The sequence below is a fragment of the Colobus angolensis genome, unplaced genomic scaffold (assembly GCF_000951035.1).
Source record: "Colobus angolensis palliatus isolate OR3802 unplaced genomic scaffold, Cang.pa_1.0 Scaffold12, whole genome shotgun sequence".
Classification (NCBI taxonomy): domain Eukaryota; kingdom Metazoa; phylum Chordata; class Mammalia; order Primates; family Cercopithecidae; genus Colobus; species Colobus angolensis.
In genome coordinates, this window is record NW_012113141.1 from 10,754,171 (window position 1) to 10,778,382 (window position 24,212).

At 43.2% G+C, this 24,212-nt stretch overlaps 1 protein-coding gene across 16 annotated transcripts in view; it reads right to left on the reverse strand.

Moving 5' to 3' along the window:
- The window catches only part of KCNMA1 (potassium channel, calcium activated large conductance subfamily M alpha, member 1), a 762,545-nt gene that overhangs the window by 369,926 nt on the left and 368,407 nt on the right, over positions 1-24,212 (reverse strand). For all 16 annotated transcript variants that reach the window (XM_011928774.1, XM_011928767.1, XM_011928759.1 and 13 more), the window contains one exon: positions 9,412-9,473. In XM_011928774.1, the coding sequence (XP_011784164.1) occupies positions 9,412-9,473 (62 nt within the window). The remainder of the gene's footprint in view (positions 1-9,411; positions 9,474-24,212) is intronic.

Sequence of the window (24,212 nt, forward strand, 5' to 3'; positions counted from 1 at the left end):
GGTGGTGCATTCCTGTAATCCCAACTACTCAGGAGGCTGAGACTGAAGGATCACTTGAGCCAAAGAGGTCAAGGTTACAGTGAGCTATGATCATGTCAGTACATTTCAGTCTAGGTGACAGAGTAAGACTGTGTCTCTAAAACTAATAATAATAATAATAATAATAAATCCAGCCTGGGTTATATTCATTCTCACATCAATGCAGCTGCAAAATATAATATTGAATATTCTTATGGAAGAATTGGCTCAATAAGGCCAACGTGCCTAGAGCCCATGGAAATCACAGCATGGAGCTGGAGGCAAATGCTGGTCTTCAGACCAACATCCATGTTCACGCTGTGGCCTGTTTGCGAGTAGCAGAAGCTCATTTTACTGCCGACTCTCCTCCCCATCATACCCCTGTGATGCTCTGTATGTGGCAAGTTCGTAACAAGGCCCCTGTAAAGCACATCGCACACTGACTTCAGTTTCAAAAAGATGGAGTGGATGCCATTCAGACACTTCTGGAAATTTCCAAATAAAAATTTCCGAAAGTTTTAATCATCTACCATTGGACAACCGGTATTACTGCCACTGGATAGAGTCTGCTTCTCTGATTATTTTATGCCATGCCTGAAGCATTCTCAATCCCTAATCTCAGTGGCTGATTTTAAGGCAAAGTTTTGCTTGACTTAGCGTACACCGAAAATCACAAAGCCCGAGTACAGGCCATAATGAGAGTCTCCTCCTGTGGACTCCTAGAGCTGGGGGCAGACTGAGTTTTCTGTCTATTCAACTCAAAATCTCCCCTAGAGCCAAAACATGTTATAGCATCCAGCTATCTTTTCAACTCCTCAACCTTCAGCACTTACTGTGTGCAATGCTGGTATTAGTCATTGATATATTGCTTCATGATGCCTTACTCGTTCCTGTTTTGCTATCTTATTTTTCCTGTATATATGGCTGGACTTCCTGCCCCTTTTAAAAATATGTATAATTTAAAAGATATAGCATTATACATGAGTACTCAAAATTCCCCAGTACCTAGCAAAATGCCTTATACACAGTTTGTACTCAGTGGAGAGCTATTATCTGATTGGTACCTTTAAGGCCACAGGTACACAGACAGCTCTCAGTCTCTTCTCTGCTACTGTAATGAGCCTGGTGGCCAATTCCCCCATGCTCTGCTTCTCCACTTAATTTTTAGGCAGGACATGATTGTTTCCTACACACACAAACACACACACACACACACACTCTTTCTCTCTCTCTCTTCTCCCAAATTCTATGAACAAAGACATATGCATCAAAAAGTCCCAAGGGCATTGTTGCTTTGAGAGTTCTATTTTTAAGCCACAAATGACTCATCACCAACCAGGGTCTACCCAAAACTACATGTGTCAGGCTGTCAGGTCAAAGACAAGGGGTAAAAGACAAGGAAGAGGTCACATCTCCTCCAGCCCATGAACCCCATGATAAAGCTGTAAAAGCTGCCACCACTCCACACACCACACCCCACCCCTGCTGCAGTTGTGTTAGGCGCAAGCACTGCCCTTGTGTTTGGATTACACTATTCTGAGCTATAACATTTCGCTCCAGCTGGCTCCTATCCTGATCTCTCAGCAGTCTCTGAATGCATGTCAACCTGTGACTATAGGGAGAGGCCCGGTGCCATGTGACAGGGAGGAGATGCAGCCCTCTTGTGGTATACACTCAGGCTTGTTGTAGAGGACAGAAGTAACTAGTGGGTCTGAAAGGGAATGCATTTCTTCATTTGCCCTGAAACAATTATTCTTTTAAAAAGAATAAGGGAGGGCTAAGAAAGTGCCAGATTGTCCAAAGCAGTCTTTTTAAGTTCTGGAGAATGGCGAGAAGGGAAGAAATAATTCATTCTAATTTTGGAAGGCAAAGTAGATAGGGATGTATAGACATAGATATCAGATAGTGTTTCCACAGGGGAAACAAATGAGCAATTAGACAAAATGTCCTCAAAAGTTATGCATAACAAATTCCAAACAGGCCAAAACAATGTGTTCAGCTCTTCAACGTGTTCAGCCCTGTGTTACCCTTCCACAGTGGAGCTGAACTCTTAACTCTTACCCATCCCCACCTCCATGCTGAAATAGTACAGAAAAAAAGGGAGACAGTGGGGAGGGAGAGAGAGAGATTAGTAGGAGGGTCATAAAATCAAGGAATTCAAGGCCTCTTACCAATGAGGATGAAACAAACTAATCCCATGCAGCCACCTGGCTGGATTTGATCTTTTCCACCTGGGATTATCTTTGTTCTTTCCCATGGCCCTAAAGTTTCCCCCATGACAAGGGCCTGGAAGTCCAGAATTTGCATAAAAAGATAATATATGCTTTGCTATTCAATGAGTAGGTTATCATGTCTTTGTTCATTTTTGTATTTAGTAGAAATAACCCAGGAGATCAAGTAGAAAAGGACAAAGAAGAACTCTGTCTTCCAGCTCCAGCTCTGTCCCTGGATGGTCGGATGACCTTGAGGAGGTCCCTCACCCTCATTCCTCAGGAAAGGATGCTGAGGCACAGGGAATGGTGGCACCAGTTGGGATCCAATGCTTCTTTCACTCTAATACTATATTCTACAGTTGTCTTTTGTGGCAGACCTGAAAGGTTCAGCTCAGTCCTCCCGCCCTTTCCTAGCATAGTCCCTGATTTGCCCAGTGAAATGTCAAAGATAAGCAGTTCCCTTAATGCTTCTAGATACCATTGCCTACAATGCCTAGGTACTACTTGTGCAATGAGAAATAAGCAAGGAAGACAGGATTTCCTCACCAATGTGGAAGGGAGAAGGAGGAGGGGCGCTAACGCTCTCAACTTTGACGTAAATAAAACCAATCTGTTTGACAACCAAAGAACAGATCCTGTCCCCCAAATCTGCCCATATGGAGACAAGGACATATATAGAAGTTGACTCTGTTCTTTGGCATACTCTCTACCTGTCTTCTCTACCAGGCTTTCACTCGATTCATGAACAAATGGCAATGTGGAAGGTTAGATGAGCTAGGAAGACTGAGTTAGAGTTACTCTCATATCAGAGCACCAAGTGTTGCTATTAAAGGCTAAATTCTGAAGGGGGACAAGGACTTCCCATTGGAGTTATTTACAGCCTCTTTGCCCTGAAGGCGTCTTGTCTTCCACCTTCCCTCAGTGGGCTCAGCTCCTCCACCATCTGACATTCCATTCTTTCAACAGCTGCTGGCTCTCCTGTTGTGTTCCCTTCACAGATGTGCAGTGCTGTTCTGAACATCCTGCCCTTGAACTTTCCCTACCCATAATTTTCCAAACCAAAGCCTAGCAATAAAAATGTCAGTAAGGGATGGAGAAAATTGGGGGGAGTATTTTAAAAGGGAAAAAAAACAGGGAGAGGCTTTGCACACACAGTGATTTGTGTTGACTTCTTCAACAAAGGTTAAATGCATGTCGTGACTTCTCAAAAAGGGCACGAAGGCAGAGAGCTGGATCTAATTTTCCAGAACACTACCTAGAAAGGCTGTGCTCCATAAAGGAACTGGTTACAGAGTAAGCTGGTGAGCTTCTTTCTCTATGTCATGGGCTGCCCACCTGGTCACGCTGCAGGATGGGGTGCACTAAAGGGGATAGTAAAAGCTGGAATGCATAGTCCTTTACAGGTTAAAATGCACTGTCATGAATGGGATGGGATCTGTGCTGGCCTCACAGCTCTTGCAGGTGCCTGTCTTGGGGCTGAGCACAGGAGAGGCAGTGGGTCTGCACCTGTGCCTAGTCAGTTGGAACAAGGCTGGAGAAGGAAGCCAGATACTTCATGTCATTTCAAAGACCTCCGTCCTATGTGGCCTCTATTCTTTGGGGCCAAATTTTCCTGAAGTCCATTAGCTTGATAATACCAACTCTCTAGGCATATAAATATTGCACAACATAATGCAAAACTATAACCAGTCAACTAATTCTGTAACTCTTTAAAAGAGATAAAAGAATGTATCTCATGGGGAAACAGCATTTCTCATATCTATCTCACTATGTCAAATCACAGGGACAGACTAGGTAAGGACAGGAAGGCCAAAGAGTCTTTCTACTTGAAAAGACACCCCTAGGTGGTAGAAACTCATGAGGAACAATCAACTCTCCTTGTTCTTTGTTCATTTGATCCCATCCCATTGCAAAATGCTGCCACTCCACTGAGATAACAGAGAAGTCGGTCTCATTAAGCCATTATTAGGAAGGACTGAATCAAGGCCCAAACAGACATCAGACAGCACCTGATCCAGGGCAGTGTCTTACATGGAAGACCTGTGATAGGAGCCTCCTACGTACCCACAACTGCACACTTGGTTCTCAGGGTGAGAAATGGAGAAAGGGAGAACAAAAGAGAAAACAAGACCATTGGCAGGATGAGAATGCATTGGCAGGATGAGGTGAGGCAACTTCCCTTTCTTGCAACATCTCATTAAATGCTGTTAGTTACTTCCACAATCTGGAAATTTACTTCTTGACACTTAGAAGAGCTATGTCTGCAGCTTCAGCCTCCTCATCTGTAAAGTGGGAATAGTAATACCTACCCTAAGAAGTTGTTAGGTGAATTCAATGAGGTTGTATGTGCTATTTTTGGTAAAGTGCCTCACTCTGTAGCTCACAGACAGCACATGATCAGTGAACGTTAGTTCCCTCCAACGACTTGCCCTCTCTTCCCTTTTGAAAGAGAATTTCTAGGCCAAGGGATGAGAGGCCAGGCTATGTGAAGACTGGAGTGGGAGAAACTACTGGGCGACTAACCAGTTCTGCTAAAGCTCTGGGCATCCCCAATACATCAACGGTGCCAGTTTTATTTTCAGAGACTATGAAAACAATCTGGTCAATTTCTATCACAATCTTAAAGATAGTTTTCCTTAACCATAAGCAATTTTACTGCTTGGAAAATACACAGCATTGTCACATTTGAAGGTGTTTCAAACTAATAAATGAAGACAAAATGAATAAATGGGGGAGTGGATGCAAAAGTAAAATTTTAAAAGACTGGGGAGAGGCCATTTTCCAAACATAACTCCACTGTTGCCTTGGCAATTGGGCCCTTGGGTGAGATGCTCTACAAAATTTGTGCTGCTGTTCCCTCCTCCTTCCTAACGTCCATATCCCCAAAACAGCAGTGCTGATACCAGAAGCCAAGAGCAAAGACTGGCAAAATCAGCAAGCGCCCCCATTGTGTGCCAGCCATTTTGGAGCAGATAAAGTCATTAAGGAAAAATTTCACAACGTATAACCTTTCAGCTTTACTCCGCAAACAGCAGGTAGCTTCCCTTTCAGAGACAAGAGCCTGCACTGAAGTCACCAGTGAGCAGGACTTGACCTTCATTTTCAGTATACGCAGCATTAAATATTCATAATCCACGTAACCGTAGCATAAGAAGTAGCAGCGTTTAAACATGAATCAAAGGAATAAATATCTTCACACATGTGAGTCATCCTTTCCCAGAATGCCCCTGGTAAAAATGCAAATACTCAGAGCTCTGGGCCTCTGTCTCTTCCAACTTTCTTTTGAAATTCTGAAAGCAACAGAGACTGCTGCATTATGCAATCCATGAATCTCACTCTCATGCTGACACTGGTGGGTCTTTGTTTTTTTTCCTTATCTGTTAGATAAGAATTGCTGTTCTTGTGTCAAAGGGAGGAAATAGACAAGAACGGAAGCAACGGTGACATTAGCACCCACAGGGCGTCTGCAGGCACTCTTGACTTGGTTGTACAATTTCTGAAAAATCTTTGCTTCACAAGGATCAGAATGTGTGGGAGGACAGGGTCGGTGTAGGTGGCAGGAGACATCAGAATTAGGAGCTAAAGTGACATGTGACATAAATTGGGCAGGAGTCCTTTTAAAAAGAATGAAAAAGAAAGGGAGCTTTTTGTACACAATCCACCTTGTATGGCTAATTGGAGATCTTTGGGGAGATGGTGTGTGGAGGGCTCAGTGCTTGTCTGTGCTTGTTAAGGCACTAACATGATGTCTGACCAAAGACTTGGTCCAGAGACATCTTCCTCTGCTTGGGTGTTTCTAGAGAGTCTACTGCTGGGATTATAAAGCACAATTTTAATAAGGTTTAATGTAATTATCTTTGTTTTCAATTCCAGGAGCTCTGAGGACAATCTGTCTTAGCTAGATAGTAATCACTTGAAGCTACACAAATGAGTCTTCCCTCACAATCACTCTAGGATCATTAAGACCAGACCCAAAGAAAACACCCTATGCTGGGATCTGTCTTTGCCTAATGGCCAAAAATGAAAGTTGTGCAGCTGTCTTTGGAAGTGACTTATCCATCACCTCTGGATAGTAAAAAGAGCTTTGAAAGGTTAAAAAGATCATAAACCCACCAATGATGACATTTCTCTGAGCTGTATTACTCATCTGCTAATGCACAGAAGTAAAATAACCACCTAGCCTGCTTGTCCACTTGCACAACTGGAGCTGGCCTGCCTTGAGACATAGCTGGTCCAGCAGACCATGGGAGCCTGTTTTATACATTAATCGGCATTCCTCGCACTTTTCAGAGGGCTGGGTGCAGAGAGCCTGGAATCTCAAACTTGTGCTATAGGACAGTCCTCAGCATTCTGTAGGAGAGGGGCAGCTCTGGCTAAAATTGACTGAGACAAGCCATTTCACTCATGTCTGTTGGTTTAGAGTCACTTGTGGGAAAGCCTATAGACCGTCCCCTAGTTTATTTATTTGAAGGGTGTAAATACTAACTACAATTCATCTGGAGAATTTTGGGTGCTTTTTTTCCAGGGTGAAGATTTAATATAACTTCCACGAGAAGTTTAAAGCTGTCTTTCCAAAATATCCAGATGGCCAGCCAAACCACGAATGTGTAAAACTGGTAACAGTTTTGAATGAAAGACATGGATTTTAAGAATGTACATTCTACTTTCTCACTTTCTTTCCATTTGCATCCTATATGTGGATAGAATTTCATTTTTTTTTTTCTCATTCACTAAGCTCGATTATAGTTTTTTAATAGGTTTCACTGTGTTTTATTCCTGGAAATCTACGGACTTATCATAGAGATGGCTTTAGAGATTCTACACTAATTCTCCCCCAAACTTAAACTGAGCTTGCTTGCTGTCTTTCCCAAGCAGGATGGAAAACTCCCTTGTGCTGAATCCACTGATTGGGCCCGCCACCGGACAGAATCTTCAAATATGGTCTCAGAACCAAATGAAGTCATGAAAATGAAAAGTTTCTATATAAATAACCAGAAAATCTTCTTATAAACAAAGTCTTGCTATGCCAAACCACATAGTTTAGCAACAGAGATGCTGGGATGAGGCTAGGACAGTCCTCAGGCAGAATGGGAATAGCCTTGTTTCTAACCTTATCAGCAGTTTTTGCCAGGAAAAAGTGAGGACAGGACTGAAGCTCCATCCTTGGGACAGACTATTTGCAAGTTCATAAAAGAAACTGGAATCAGAGAGGACTCCCAGTGCTGTCTTCCCCAAGGCCTAGAAGGATCATAATTAAAGCCAAAGGACATTGAGATGGTGTAGGACATTAGGGGAAGAGGGTATGCATTGGGGAATTTCATTCCTCTTCATCTTCTCACATGGAAATGGAGAACACCAGGATCCACAGAACAAAAGACTGCCTCACAGTAGACTGTAAAAAAAGACACAATCCAAATGCATCTAAAGAGCATTTTATTTCTGAGAAATACAGAGGGACAAAAGGTTAAAAAAATAAAAAAAAAACGAAAAGGGAAGGAAGGCGCTGGCTGAGGCATCTGGGCCTCTAACCCATCAACACACTCACCTCCACATGAGGGTTTTCATTCTCTGGGGCACACAAGCTACAAGCCCAAACCTCTTTCCTGAGTCTCAGCATGGAAGTTGGCAGGGTCTACACCCCACGACACGTGAGAACACCCCTGGAGAGAGACTGGAGAAATAAGACCAGGGGCTTTAGAGGATGTTCAGTTCAATACAAATAGGGTCCAGAATCATTAAGAGTAAATATTAAAAAGGAGGCTTACCTTCAATGACATGCCAATGGGAGTCTTCCAAACTTAAATAAGCTCTTCTCTTTCTTGGCTTGGGAGAGTTGATGGAGGGAGCATGTGGAATCTTGTCTCCCGACAGCGTTTAAAGGACTCTCCATCTGAGATGGGTGAGGGCAGCCCAGCCTCGCACGTGGGGATGGGCTGAAGGCCCTCTGATAGACTTAGACTTGGCTGATTCCCAGAGACAGGTTATTAAAGGAGATATTTTCTTTATTTTCCCTGACTGACATTTTGACCTCTGCACCCAAATGCACAAAATCCGTGGCTGGCGACCAGGTGGCTCTGAGAAATTCTGAGTTTAGCTGTGCATGAAATTACCACCATCCCAAGCCACAGGAAAGGAGCACTAAGCTCAGAATTCAGGCACATCAGAGTCTGAGCCAACAGGCACACCAGGGAGGTTTCCTAGTATCAAAGTCTAGTAGCCAACCATACCAGAGACAGAGTTAAATTTCAAAACACTCACACAGTGGACAACAAGGGCAACAAGCTCAAGGCCACTGTCACCAGAGTGGCCAAGTTCACGCCACAACAGAAAATGAGGTAGACTCCAGCTCGTTTCCCTGACGCTGTCAACTTCATGATTGCAATAGTATAGTTGGAACAAATTATTTCCTCAGGATTGGCACCTGGGGAATCAGGTGCCAACTGGGCAGAACTGGCTGCTTGCAGTTCTAGTCTGTGCCCTCTTCATCCTTCTGCAAGGTCTTTACCGTCTGTCACCCAGGCTCACCCTGGAGCACCAGTCCATTCAGCTGGCACCCAAGGAGTCTGCATGAGTGTCCACTCTAGAAGTCCTCAAATGGCCATGGGCCTCCACCTCTGGGGGTCATCATGAACTCCTCCATCCATCTCCTTACCTTCACAAGTCAAGAAGCACCAGCGTGCAATGCTTCAGCTGAATACCTGGTTGGCAGGCGAAAGGATAGCACCATGATTTCTAAGCTAACCTCCAGTAAGATCAAAGCATTCGAAACCCAATTGAGAAAAGGATCCTACAACCATGGCAAGAATGGCTCGGACCCTCATCTATGGGAAACTGTCACCCTCCCAGAAGTTGCAAATTCCCATCAAGTCATCTTAACCACTTGACATCTTCAGTGCAAATACATCATCAAGAAACAGCTCTTTAAAAATAAGTAATACCCAGCAAGAAGACCCAACCTCAGATACCTCACCCTCTTATGCCAGCAGACTTAAAGTAGCCTTCCTTCTCAGAACTTTCTTTCCCGTTTAGAAAATCAGTACAGTGCAGCCCTAGCTTCCTCCAAAATCTTCTGCATTCAGAAGGTCTGGCAAAGGTTGGTGTTAAGGTAAATAAATGGATCAACGTAAAGGCTTATGATTGTTTATGAAACAAGGGCAGGAAAGTATATTTGAATACTCACTTTGACGAATCTATGAAGTATATTACAAGTGCACCGATGCTGAGAGCAAAGACTAAGACAACCTGCAAAAGAAGAGGAAAATGCCATCACTTAAGAGTTGGACCTCAGGATGTTTGGGTTTTTTGACACATGCAGAAGCAGCTTTGAAATATGGTGCCCATTGCTCTTGGGGACCTGCTTGGAAACCTCACCCCCATCCCCAGCCCCCCATTACTGCCTCACGGTTGGCTCCTCATACGGCAATGGGCAGCAACCTCGCTCCTTGCCAATAGGGGTCAGGGTAGCCTTTTATATCTCAGGGCACTGGGTTTTTATCTGGCCCTGTTATCTCAAAGTTCAGCTTCTCTGCAATTGAAGTTGATAAACTTTAGTAGGAAAAGAGCAGGTGAAAATTTAAGGTGACACAATTTCTCATATTATATGTAGTCTAGGATCTGCAGAAACTCCAATAGAGGAATGTCAACTTTAACAGCTTCACTGAGGCATAATTTACATACCACAATATTCACCCATCTAAAAAGTACAATTCATCAATGACTTTAGTAAATCTACTAAGTTATGCAACCATCACTGTAATCCAGTTTCAGAACATTTTCATCATCCCAAGAAGATCCCTCATGCCTGTTAAATCAATCCCCTTTCCCATTGCCAAGCCCCAGACCACATTAATCTACTTTCTGTCTCTACACAAGAGACACTAATTTGAAGAGCACAAATTTGCTCGTACAAATGTCCACGTGTGTATGTGTGTACATACATAAAGATATATTCACTGCATGTATGATCTATATGATTATAACACTTCTGAAATACTTAGGAAAACAGTTTAGGTTCAGGAAGTCAATTAGGCCATCCATTAGGCCAGTTATGTGACAATTCTTGTCCTACTTTACACTTTTCACTCAAAATTAATCTCCATGGATGGAAGACAGTTTTGGCATCTCCTTCAGTGGATACCTGTCATACTAAGGTCCATCGAATGAATATGTAGCAGATTAGGCTGACACCGACACTTCTGTCCTCACTACACATCCTACCTTCTTTAATCTTTCACAGAGGAGACTATTAATGCAAATAAAGGATAGTGAGAAATAAAGAAGATGCTTTCAGCCAACAATTAAGCCTGAGAGCAAAAAGTAAGCACCACCATTACACACAATGCCTGGCTGCTAGGTCAACCTTTCAGGTATGCTAATACTCTGAAGAGACTGCAGGTGGAAGGGCATTGGAAGTCAGTCTCCTCAGTGTCCACCTATTGACATCGCTCAGGCCTTGGCTGGTGGGTAGAGAGGAATCCCAATTTATGTAAAGACTAAGTATGATCAAGCTGTGTGTGTGTGTTTGTGCCTGTGTATGAGAGACAGAATCTATCTCTCTTATACACACACACACACACACACACCTGTATTTTGTATGTGTGCCAGAGCGGCTGACAGAAAATGAAGTCTGCATGAGATACTCATTTAAAGCATTGCAAAACTCCATGGAGCTCCTGGGGCAGAATGGTGGCTTGCACAGCCCAGAAAATGACCATTAAAAACAAATGGACACTGTAAAAGGAATATGCAGTTTCATAGCAACTGATAAAATCTCCATATAAAGGGAGGTGCTAAAACAACACACCACTGAGGTTTATTTCACTTGGCCATTTTGTAAAAAAAACTAAAACATGCTCCAATTGAATGCTGCAGTCTATCAGTAATTATCATCTGCGCAGCACTAATCCCTCTTAGCTGCCTCACCTCAGCCCCTCCCCTCACACACATTCATTCATATGTTCCTTTCAAAGGTACACACAAAAACAAGCAAACAAAAACATGAGTAGGCCTCCGATTTTTCCTCTATTATCTAAAGAAGGCAGCAAAACAAAGAGCTTACGATTAATTTTGATCTGTGCTGCTATTTCTGAGGCATAAGCAGTTAGATCCTGGCCCTGACCTCATTCTCAAAAAGCTGCAAAGAGAAGGGGTGTGGCCAGAACCCAGGAGAAGGGCTTCTTCTCCATTCATAAACAGCTGATTTAAGACTAATCCCTGTCCATTTGGCTCCCTGTGTGTGTATCTGTGAATGCTGAGCATCTGTCAGAGCTGGCTATATAGGCCTATGCCACCCAAAGCCACTGTTGCAGAAAAGGATAGGAAAGAAGTCCTTGCAAATGGCCTCTACATCATTCTGTAAGGAACTCGAAATCTAAGACCCCTGCAATGGCAATGTTGTCGCAGCATCCAGATGTCCAACATAGCTGAAACTAATTTGCTCCAGCTGCCTCCACTTGCAGTCAGTGATGGGGACTAATGCGTTCCTTATTTAAGCAAACAAGCCAGTGACAGGAGAAGGGCAGGAATCTTGCTGCCCTCTGAAGATGAAAACTCAAATATCAGCATCTCTCTGATAGAGTAAGAGGGGGAAGAAATCCAGGAGGGAAATCACCTCCACAGCTCCCTGGCCCTGAAGATTCTGTTGAATGGATATGTGCTTGGGTCTACGTGTTCAGCTGGAAGGCCTCTTCTCAATGAGATACAGGATAGGCAAAATGACCCAAGATGCACCATAAAATGCTCCCTGGGGAGATGCTCTGCTTCCCAGTATTAAGGTAACTGTGCATGTAGTCTTGAAACTTGCTAAATGCCTCTTTATCATGTCAGGCTCGATCACATTGTCAGCCCAGATCCAGATGCTGCAGAAAACACACCAACACTTTGGATGTGGCCATGAAAATAGAATCCGCATCAGAGACTTGTCTTCTCTAGGCCCCTAGCAAAGCCACCTTAGAAGTGTCAGTTTAGTCTCTCTTTCTCTATCTCTCTAACAAACCCCCATTGTCTGAGAACTCTAAGTTTGAAAACACAAAATGATTACATTTTAGTCTACATGGTAATGGTAATATTATAAAGCACCCCAAACAATCATCTAGGTATTTAACATATAGGTTCAAGCAATTATCTTGCCTCAGGCGCCTGCCACCATACCCAGCTAATTTTTTTGTATTTTTAGTAGAGAGGGGGTTTCATCATGTTGGCCAGGCTGGTCTCAAACTCCTGACCTCAAGTGAGCCACCTGCCTCGGCCTCCCCAAGTGTTGGGATTACAGGCATGAGCCACTGCACCTGGCAAAATATACTCTTTTTTATAGAGTCGTTCTTATATAGATTAATCCCATGCTATTATGCAATTAGTGATAAATCATATAGTACAGGTTTAGCCAACACAAAATGAACTATTGCCTAGATGGATCATTAGTAACTGGGTAAGGGTAGGAAAAGTAGGACTCTTATCTCAATATCTTCTCCTTTCCCAAAATGTCCTTCTTTCTACATAGTAACACTACTCTAATATCTCTTCATGAAGGAGTGAGGCCATTGGGAATCCTTTTGCGAGCTTCTATAGTTTCAGGGACAAGGAGGACAGAAGCCCAAGGGACATGGTAAAATGAGGCCAAGGAAAGCACAGTACCCCAGAAAGCAAAGCATCCCTGCCCTACAGCAGCTAAGTCATAGAATAAGAAATAACCAAGCATGTAATAAAGCATTGTCCCACAGAAGGGCTTGGGGGCAGCAGTCTGATACACAGATAATTTGAGCATTGCCTCTCAGGGTACTTCTGCTAACTTGCTTGACAGCCTGTCCTGCTTGCTAAACGTGCCATAGTCTGAGCTCAACAAATCACCTCAGCCACCTTGGACAGTATGAATTGTCACCTTCTCAGATTTACTGAAAACACCCATATGCTGTGTGGTGATATTGAGTACTTGGTGTGCCAGATTCCTAAAAACAAAAGCAATTTGATAAATGTCACTGAAACAATGGTGCTTTGAGTCATCTATTTCCAAAACTCCAAGATCAAACAAGACACGTGTTTGCACAAAAGAATGCCAGGAACACACATACACAGTGTTTTTTTTTTTTTTTTTTTTTTTTAAGGGCAGGGTGCAGTGGCTCACGCTTATAATTCCAGCACTTTGGGAGGCCATGGCAAGCGGATTACTTGAGGCCAGGAGTTCTAGACCAGCCTAGCCAACACAGTGAAACCCTGGCTTTACCAAAAAATACAAAAAAATAGCATTTGTGGTGGTGCTCACCTGTAGTTCCAGCTACTTGGGAAGTTGAAGCAGGAGAGAATCACCTGAACCCTGGAGGCAGAGGTTGCAGTGAGCCAAGAGTGTGCCACTGCACTCCAGCCTGGACAACAGAGTGAGACTCTGTCTCCAAAAAAAAAAAAAAGTGGGCCGGGCACGGTGGCTCACACCTGTAATCCCAGCACTTTGGGAGGCCAAGGTGGGGGGATCACGAGGTCAGGAGTTTGAGACCAGCCTGGCCAACATGGTGAAACCCTGTCTCTACTAAAAGTATAAAAAGTTAGCCAGGCATGGTGGCGCTTGCCTGTATTCCCAGCTACTCAGGAGCCTGAGGCAGAAGAATCTCTTGAACCTGGGAGGTAGAGGTTGCAGTTAGCCGAGATTGTGCCACTGCACTCCAGCCTGGGCGACAGAGCAAGACTCTGTCTCCAAAAAAAAAAAAGTCTGTCCCTAACACCTGATGCAAAGAAGGAGCCTAGTGCAAAATGGGGAGGAGAGAGGGGAAGTCCACAGCCATCTCGCTAGATGAAAATCCTTGTGGGGCATGAAACAATGTCTGACAAAGTTCATGAAAGTTCATGAAAATGGAAAATAGTAAAGCCAAGCATAGACTATTCCCCCTCAGGTGATGCAGCACTTCAGGAAAAAGGCAGATTCGGCGATGTGAGTATAGTGGTGATTGAGTCAGGAAAGCCGGCTCTTAGAGACGTTTCCTGTTCTAGAACCTGGGCTGGAGTTGCTGCGATTAGGTCCATATGCTTTCAGTGGGTGTGTGAGGCATCACGGCCTTGGGAGGCAGATTCAGAGCCGAGGCTCACAAATGTGGCTACCACCAGAATCCAGTCACCTGAGGAGTTTCCTTCCAAAGCAGAGATACCCTCATCCCAGCCGAGGACCAGCAAATCATGAGCTGGAGGAGGGAAAGTCTGGGCACCTCTTTTTAACAAGCTCCTCCAGTGAATTTGACATGTGACCGAGAATGGGAGTCACTGAATTAAAGCCATTAGGAGAAACCACTTAGCTCAAGTCAGAGATTAATTTACAAATGTCGCCTTAACAATTAGCCCATTAGAACATATGTATGAGGCCTGCAGGCTTAGAGAATCGTGCTAGGAGTACTAGAAAAAGTACAGAGAGGAGGATGAATTAATTCTCTCCTGAGCAGGTCTTACACATTCTTCTCAGCTCACAGCAGAACAAACGACCCTAATTAATGATTCTGCATGTTTGATCAGGGTTTAGCTGCCTACTGACAGCAGAGACCCTTCTCAGAAAATGGATAATTTTCTATATATGATCCCAAAGGCATAGGACTTTTTAAATTGAAGTATATAATTTACATATAATAAAATCCACTATATTAAAGAATACACTTTGGGAGGCCAAGGCAGGAAGATTGCTTGAGCCCAGGAGTTCAAGATCAGTCTGGGCAACATAGAGAGATCCTATCTCTACAAAAAAACTTCAAAAACATTATCCAGGCATGGTAGCACGTGCCTATAATCCCAGCTCCTCCAGAGGGTGAGTCAGGAGGATCGCTTGAGCCTGGGAGGTTGAAGCTGCAGTTGAGCTGTGATCAAACCACTGCACTCCAACCTGGGTGACAAGGAAGACCGTGTCTTACACACACAAAAAAGAAAAAAACAGACGTGAGAACTCCCAAGACAAAACAATCTGGAGACATTTTTTTTTTTTTGAGAGATAATATCATTCCAACATCTAAATTATAATGTTTTTGGCCTGGTGAATTTATTAATAACAATGCCAACAAACATTTATTGAACATCTATGCACAAGGGCCAGAGTGAGAGACAGAGAAATGCAAAACTAAAACAGTTAAGTCAGGCCTGGCCTTTGCCCCCCTGGAGCATGGGATCTAGGAGTTTAAATTACTCAGGAGTCCCTTCTGAATGTAAGAAGTACTACACATATCAATAGTCATCTCCAGGATGTCAAGGAAGGATCAGATTAGGCAGAGAAGCAGCACCACCCTCATTGCAGACTCCCAAAGTGGAAACGGGAGAGAAGGGGAGAACTGGAAAACCAAGGAAGAAGGAAGAAGAATTTTTGACATTCCAAGTCCGCCTGGCTGTTCTAGGAAAGAATAGACACCAGTGATATGGTTTGACTGTGTCCCCATCCAAATCTCATTGTGAATTGTAGCTCTCACAATTCCCATGTGTTGTGTGAGGGACCCGGTGGGAGGTAATTGAATCACGGGGGCGGGTCTTTCCCCTGCTGTTCTTGTGATAGTGAATAAGTCTCACAAGATCAGATGGTTTTATAAAGGGGTGTTTCCCTGTACAAGCTCTCTCTCTTCCCTCCCGCCATGTAAGATGTGAGTTGCTCCTCCTTGCCTTCCACCATGATTGTTAGGCCTCCTCAGCCATGTGGAACTGTGAGTTCATTAAACCTCTTTTTCTTTATAAATTACACAGTATTGGGTATGTCTTTATCAGCAGTGTGAAAACGGACTAATACAACCAGGCACACAGGATGAGTGATGTGGGGAAGGAAGAGCACAGGACACAGAAGACCTGGGTGTGAATCTCCACTCTGCTCCTATAAGCAACATGCTCTTAAGCACATCACTTAATCTCTCTGGGACTCAGTTTCCCAATCTGTGAAATAAGGAGATTGAAACAGATGATTATGAGATGAGACCTTGGTAGAAACTAAAAACTTTTGGCTTGAAAAGGTAGCCCTCACTTACGCTAACTGTAAACCATGTATGCATAAGTCTGATTCAACATGCTGACAATATGCCTGTCCCTAAATCTGTATGCAAGAGGCTTGTTTCATAAGATCACAAGAGTAAACTCCATGGACACTCAGATTCATAGTTTGTGTTTCCAGAAGCACAATCAATTGCTCATACAGAATGTCATCCCACAAAACTAACACAAGACATAGAAGGGCCATGGATCAGCTCTCTCCTGAGTCTGGGTCTTAGCTCTGCCATCACTATAGAAAACTGAGTGGTGGTCTGACCCATCCCCTCCCTCTCCTCGCCTCTGTGAGCTTTGAAAAGCCCATGCTTTTGCAGGCTTTACCCCTCCAGAAGCTCAGACTGAGTATCAGTGTTTTCCTAAGGGAAAAAGAAAAGGATTTTTTTCTCTTTACAGTTTAGCAAGTATAGTTTATATGTTTTTGTCATTCCTAAGTCATGAATGGTTCTCTTTAGAAGAAGATATAGGCGAGGTACGGTGTCTCATGCCTGTAATCCCAACACTTTGGGAGGCTGAGGTGGGTGGATCACTTGAGGTCAGGAGTTCAAGACCAGCCTGGCCAATATGGTGAAACCCCATCTCTACTAAAAATACAAAAAATTAGCTGAGTGTTGTGGCAATGTGCCTGTAATCCCAGCTACTCAGGAGACTGAGGCAGGAGAATTGCTTGAACCTAGGAAGCAGAGGTTTCAGCAAGCCAAGATAATGCCACTGCACTCCAGCCTGGGCAACAGAGCAAGACTCTGTCTCAAAAAAAAAAAAAAAAAAAAAGAATATATAATCTTGCCACCATAAAAGGATTTTTGTTATTATACATTAAAAAAATATCTGGAATATTTTTGCAGAGCCGTTTAATCATCCATAGGTCCCCTAAATTCCCAAGCTAGCATTCTGAAACATCACATTTGACTTACGGAAGAACATGCACAAAAGTGCTGTAAATTGATTCTCTGGAAACCAAGACTCCAAACAACAGATTAAGTAGAGATGTATACAAGATGAAAGAAAGGAAGAAGAAAGAGGGGCTTTGTAGTTGGTATTTGGGATTATAGCATTAAAATAAAATGCATGGGATTGCCAGATAAGAGTTAAACTGCTTTGTTCACATGTAAGGAAGCCTAGCAAAAATCTCTATGATTTTACAGGCATTAGGATCTGGTGCTTTCAAAAATGCAATACTATGAAGCCATATTCAGTGTGCAATGGACTGAATTCTTAGGACACACATGTAAATTGGAGAGAATCCCTCCTTAAATCACCTCAAATGTCTTCCATAGCTTTTGGTATGAAAAAAAAAAAAAAATCCCTGACAGAGTCCACAAGGCCTTGCAAACTCTGATCTTTTCCTTCTCTCTGGCTTTATTTCATATGCTTCCACATCTAGACTCCAGGAACCTAACTTGCAGTTCTTCTCATTCACCATTTGACACCTCCCACCCCAACCACCACAGAGTCTTTGCACAAGCACTTCCCTCCTCCTAGAAGCCTCACCTGCTCACATGAGATGCCCATCCTTCAGAAATCAGCTCTGCTGTCACTTCCCTACCCATAGGTATAGTCTGTTGTGTGTAGCAGTTAGCAAAGCAACAATTTTACATGTCTTTGTGCAATCATTTTGATCAATTGCTCTGCTCTTTCCTTTGCTGGATGGCAAGTTCTGTGAAGGCCAGGTGTGTGTCCATTTTTAGTTATCACTACATTCCAAGAAACTAGCAAAGTGTCTCAGTATTTGTTAAATAAATAAATATGTGGAGGAAAGGCTGGAGAATTAGTTTGAAGACTGAGTATAGTGAAAGCAAAAGAGAGGTGGGAGAACATGAATTACCCTCATTGAGTAAGACTCTGAAGTTTATAACCTGGAATAAAGGTGAGATGCAGTTCCAGGTCATGGCAGGATCTCCGGGATCCCTGGTGAAAGTGGAGCAGGAAGAAGAGCACCATGGCGGTCAAGGTCGAGGGTCTGAGACACACACAGGGATAGCAAGGACAGTCCTACACACAGACTCGAAGGGGATGGCGGGAGCTGAGATTGAGAACAGAAGAGGACAGAGCCATCGCTGAATAGGGAGAGGGACCTGGACCTAGGTGAGTGACAGCATCAGAAGGACAGACAGAGGAAGGATTTGGTCAGACAGGAGGAGCCTGGAGAAAACACATTTCTACAAGAACAGAAGGGCAATGGAAGGCCAGAGTGTCCAGTACTCCTGGGTTATAAAGATGGCCGGGCATGGTGGTTCACGTCTGTAATCCCAGCACTTTGGGAGGTGGAGGCAGGTGGCTCACCTGAGGTCAGGAGTTCAAGACCAGCCTGGGCAACATGGTGAAAACCTCTCTCTACTAAAAGCACAAAAATTAGCTGGGCGTGGTGCTGTGCACCTCTATTCCCAGCTACTGGGGAGGCTGAGGCATGAGAATCGCTTGAATCCCGGTGGTGGAGGTTGCAGTGAGCTAAAATCGTACCACTGCACTCCAGCCTGGGCAACAGTGAGACTCTGTCTCAAAAAACAAACAAACAAACAAACAAAACAGAAACCGCAACACTGAGAGAGAGGTGAGGGAAACAACTATGTCTCTAGGAAAAACAGATTCAACTGAGGTGGCAGATGTGTGGAGCATTACGTGAAGAAGTAGAGAATTCAGATTTGAATCAGGACTAGGAATCTGTGAAAACAGATGTCATGAGAAAGTGAGATGGAGAGGCATAAAATAATGGAAATGCTAATGTACCAATAATAAGTGAATATATTTGTGTGTATTTGTATGCACACAGACAAACACGCTGCAAGGGGCACAGAGACAAACTGATTCCTTTCATCACAAAGACCGGGTCTCTAACAGTATTTATTAACCACCTGCGGGTCCCTATCAGTATTTATTAACCACCTGCATGCCCCCCAGCAGTTTGTCTCTGTCCATTTTCAAATCAGGTCACTTCAAAATGACTATAAATACATACGAAGCCCTGGAAAACAACAGGGCTCCCTCTTACTATAAGTTTACTACAAATCATGCATCCATCAGTATATAGACAACGTTAACTGCAATCATGGACTTTTTTTGAGAGGGCAGAAGAAAATTTGACTCACGCAGATAGACACAGAGTGTCTGAATTCTCATTTTTTAATGCTCCCCAAAGCAGACTCTGCGACACGATTACTACAAGCCAATTGCCCAATCTTTTCCCTTCTGAGGGCTTCCTGTGACATAACTATAGGGCCAGAGTCATGTGAACTTCTGCAGTTTCTTGTTCCCCAAACATCGCAAGAGTGTTGTCCTGCATCCTGGATTTTGTTGATGATGCTCATCTCATTTTGCCCATATTGAAAATACAGAAAAGTTCAATACGTTCTTCATAGGGCTTAATTTATTATAACTGAAATGAGGGAAAGCAATTGTAACAGGAAGTCAGAAAACTTTCCCTAAAACCACGTCCTTCCTGCAAGTCGAGGTTTAATGACACTGAAGTCTTACATCATTGCATCATAAAAGGTTGCTTTTTGCATAACTTTACCACTGACATTAAAAGCAATGCACTGGCAAGCATGATAAAAATCTTCCATTTGAGGTCTAAAGTTTGAAAGACCTTTCCTGTCCAATTATTGAAAACCTAGGGGAAGAAGTTCCATCTGCTGGTGGAGCGCTCAAGTTTGCAGCTAATGAGCTTTTTAAGAAATTGCCTGGCTTAAGTGCATGTGAGTTTAGCCAACTGGATTTTTAATTTAATTAGGTTTATGAGATGAGAAATCTTTTGTAGCATAGTCAGGTCAGAAGTTGCCACTCACTGTCACTAAGGTCTAAATTTGTGGCTATCTTTGCCCTACTTCTCAAACCCTGCCAGTTTTTAAATTATATTAAAGGCAAAACTGGAATTTAAAGCTGGGACTCAAACAAATACTTATATGCCCATGTTTGTAGCATCCAAAATGTAGAAGCAACCCAAAGTGTCCACGGACAGATGAAAGGATAAACAAAATGTGGTCTCTCCATACAATGGAATGTTATTCAGTGTTAATAAAGAAGGAAATTCTGGTCCATGCTACAACGTGAATGAACCTTGACATTATGCTAAGTGAAATAAGCTATACACAAAAGGACAAATATTGTGTGAATCTACCTATAGGAGGTACCTAGAGTAGTCACATTCATTGAGACAGGAAGTAGAATGATGGTTCCTTGGAAGTGGGGGAGAAGGAGAAGTGGGGAATTATTGTTTAATGGGTACAGAGTTTCTGTTTTGTGAGATGAAAGAGTTCTGGATATGGATGGTGATATGGTTTGGATGTTTATCCTTTTCCAAATATCCTGTTGAAACATGACCCCCAGTGTTGGAGGTGAGGCATGGTGGGAAGTGTTTGGGTCATGGGAGTGGATCCCTCATGAATGGCTTGGTGTCTTTCCAGTGGTAATGAGTTAGTGAGAGATATGACTGTTTAAAAGAGTCTGGGACCTCCCCACTTCTTTCTTGTCCCCTTGCTCCTGCTCCTTCTCTTGCCATGTGATATACCAGCTCCCCCTTTGCCTTTCACCATGATTGTAAGCTTCCTGAAGTCCTCACCAGAAGCCAAGCAGATGTGGGTGCCATGCTTGTACAGTCTGCAGAACCATGAGCCAAGATAAACCTCTTTTCTTTATAAATTACCCATCTTCAGATATTCCTTTATGGCAATGCAAATAACTAGCACAGACGGTGATGATGATTGCACAAAAACGTGAATGTAGTAAATGCCACTGAATTGTACCCTTACAAATGGCTGAAATGGTAAATCTTAAGTACATTTTACTGCAATTTACAAAATGAAAGAAAAATTCTGAGAACTCACAAGTAGAATTCAGAAGCATATATGCATTTAAAAACTCAAACATCATAACCCTTCCACAGGAATACTGACATCTCTCAATTCAATGGCAATGGGTATCTCCAAGAAATTTGTGCTACATGCAAGTGACCCTTGCCTCTCTAGAGCATTGATCTTACCCTCTAGGAAGCTGGAATTTCTCCTTTCATTTCCAGAATCTATCCCCACGTAGCCACAGAGATGTTATGTGTGTCCCGCCTTTCCCTTGCACTGCACTCTAGCCTACAAACGATGCCCAAAGCTGGCTATGAATTTCTTAGATACCTTATTTTGTCTTTCGGGAAATGTAGCTAAAGTCTAAGATATAATTAGGAACTTTAAAAGAGTATTCCCTTGATCCTATAACCACTCTACAAACACTCAACAACTTCCTCTGGAAGATAATGAAACAGACAGAGGGCATCTGGTCTCTAAGTCTAAATCTCAAGGCCAAGCTTGGTCATAGCTCCTCAGTGGGTTAATGGAACATTGAAAGCACCCCTAGAAATAACATAAAATTTTCATCTTCTACAGCAAGGATTTTGGACCAAGGTCTTGCTTTGTAAAAGGCTTATCAGTGCATCCCAGAAAGCAATGCCATCTAAGCCCCATAGTGTCAAGGGAGTCGGCCAAAATTACTAAATAACCATTCAGCTGACAATATGACACCAACATCGGCTGCGCAGGTGCATGCTCACATTCCTGGCACCAAACATGTCACACTCCATTTTCTCCACTGCAGAATCGAAGCTGACCATAACAATGGACTGGGCTTGCTAAGAATGATACTAGCATGCCTCTTTGTTAAGACTTGCAGTGGGCTGAAATCCAGGTCTCCAGAGAGAAAGCCTTAACCCGTCTACTTCTGACATCTCTCCTTCCTGCCCTCGCCTCAGAAATAAATGGTATTTTTGTATTTACAATTGAATTATTACAGACAAACTACCCTTCCTGAATGAAATAGAAAGTTTCACAAGATAGTATCCCTCATGCTCAGTAAATTCCCACTCCTACAGTCTGGAAAATTGGAAGGCAGTGTCAGTAGCATAAACCTCAGCACGTGTATTCATGTGAGTTTTGGAAGCCTGGCCCACAGCCCCTGATTTCACCTTGCTTCCTACAATGGTCTCACCATTCTCCCTCTCACCCAGTGAGGACTGGGTGATAATAATGCCTCTGTGCCCTCTCCAGCACAGGGGACCTGGAACTCTGGGTCACTGGAGATAAACAGTCAGAAAACCATGTACTCCACATGTGTGGGGCATTTGTTTGAGGGTGGCGGGATGTGAATGTGGTCAGTTAACCCAAGCTTTCCTTCCCCCTTCAGCCTCACACTTTTGCAAACAAAAGAGAAGAAATGGAGTCTGTCTGTGGAGTTCACTTGTTATCTTCTCAAGGTCATTTTTTAAAAGGAAGAGCATGTGTATGATGTTTGAGTATGCTTCATACTTCAGCAGACCAGGCGCACCAGCTACACAGTGAAAGAATTGGCAAGACAAGGGCCAGAAAACGCATGAAGATCTTATCGCACAGTTTTAAGAGCTTTGACATAGTTATCAGGAAGAAATCAGAATTGAGGTGGGCTTCCTTAAGCTTATTGCATGGTTTTTCCATGTGTCAAATTCATATGTGAGGAGAACCTTCATCCTTTCAGGGCTTAGGGACTCTTGTTGTCATAACCTGCCTGCCTATTTCAGTGTATCCCCAGCCTGATCACCAAATTCCATCCCTCATCCACTCCATTAGAAGATCTTTATGTGTTAGAATAAATTTCTCTGAACCTCCCACACCAGCCTACAAGTCATTCATTCATTCATTCATTCATTCATTCAGTGCACACAGTTGCTGAGTATCCACTACAGGTTCAGAGTCGACCTGGCAGGGAACACGAAACTGAAGAAGAATGCCCTGTTTTACGGAACTTGAACTGGAATTTTCATTCTTGGTCAAAGCAGGATGCCAGAAGCCAGATGATGTTCATAGCATCAAAAGACTCTTTTTTTTTTTTTTTTTTTTTTTTTTCTGAGACAGGGTTTAACTCTATTGCCCAGGCTGGAGTGCAGTGGCACAATTGCATCTCACTGCAACTTCTGCCTCCCAGGTTCAAGTGACTCTCCTGTCTCAGCCTCCCAAGTAACTGGGATTACAGATGTGCACCACCATGCCAAGCTAAGTTTTGTATTTTAAGTAGAGACAGGGTTTCACCATGTTGGCCAGGCTGGTCTCAAACTCCTGACCTCAAATGATCCACCTGCCTCAGCCTCTCAAAGTGCTGGGATTACAGGCATGAGCCACTGCACCCTGCCAGAATGTGCGTTTCTAATAAGTTCCAGGTGATGCCGATGCTGCTGGTTCAGAGACCAGATTTTGAGAATCACTGCTTTTAACCTTGTTTATAAAAGGTAAAAAGTTTATTCTTTCAAGGTATTCTTTTTCTTTGAACATGCATGTAAAAACATTTTAAACTGTTTAGGTTTAGGCATGTGCCATTTGGACAAAATCTCTTTAATATAGCTTTAAAAATACACTTTAAAGGTTTCCAAAGGGGAGAAAACTGGCTGGAACTCAAAATCATTTTCAGAGTCTAGTTCGATGGGCTGGACAATGCCAGCAAGGTGTTTGGTTTGTAATTAAAATTGAAATATCGTCTCCATTGAAAGGTACCTCATGAATTTAACCATGATGCCATGACTGCAAAAACAAACAAACAAACAAACAAAAAAAAGACACACACACACACACACACACAAACAAAAAAACCACTTAAAACCCTTACTTCAAATACGTAGGCTTAGGCTGGGCACTGTGGCTCATGCTTGTAATCCCAACACTTTGGGAGGCCGAGACGGGCAAGTGAACTGGGCAACATGGTGAAATCCCGTTTCTATAAAAAATACAAAAGTTAGCCAGGTGCAGTGGTGTGTGCCTGTAATCCCTGCTATTCAGGAGGCTGAAGCAAGAGAATTGCTTGAACCTGGGAGGCGGAAGTTGCAGTGAGCTGAGATGGCACCACTGCACTCCAGCCTGGGCAGTGAAACCCTATAAAAAAAAATTAAAAAAAATAAAAAACTCGTAGGCTTAGATTTCTGAAAACATGCTTTCACCAAGAACCATAAAACTTGTAAAGGTGTGGTGAGGAGGTTTTGGATTCCAAAGAAAGCAT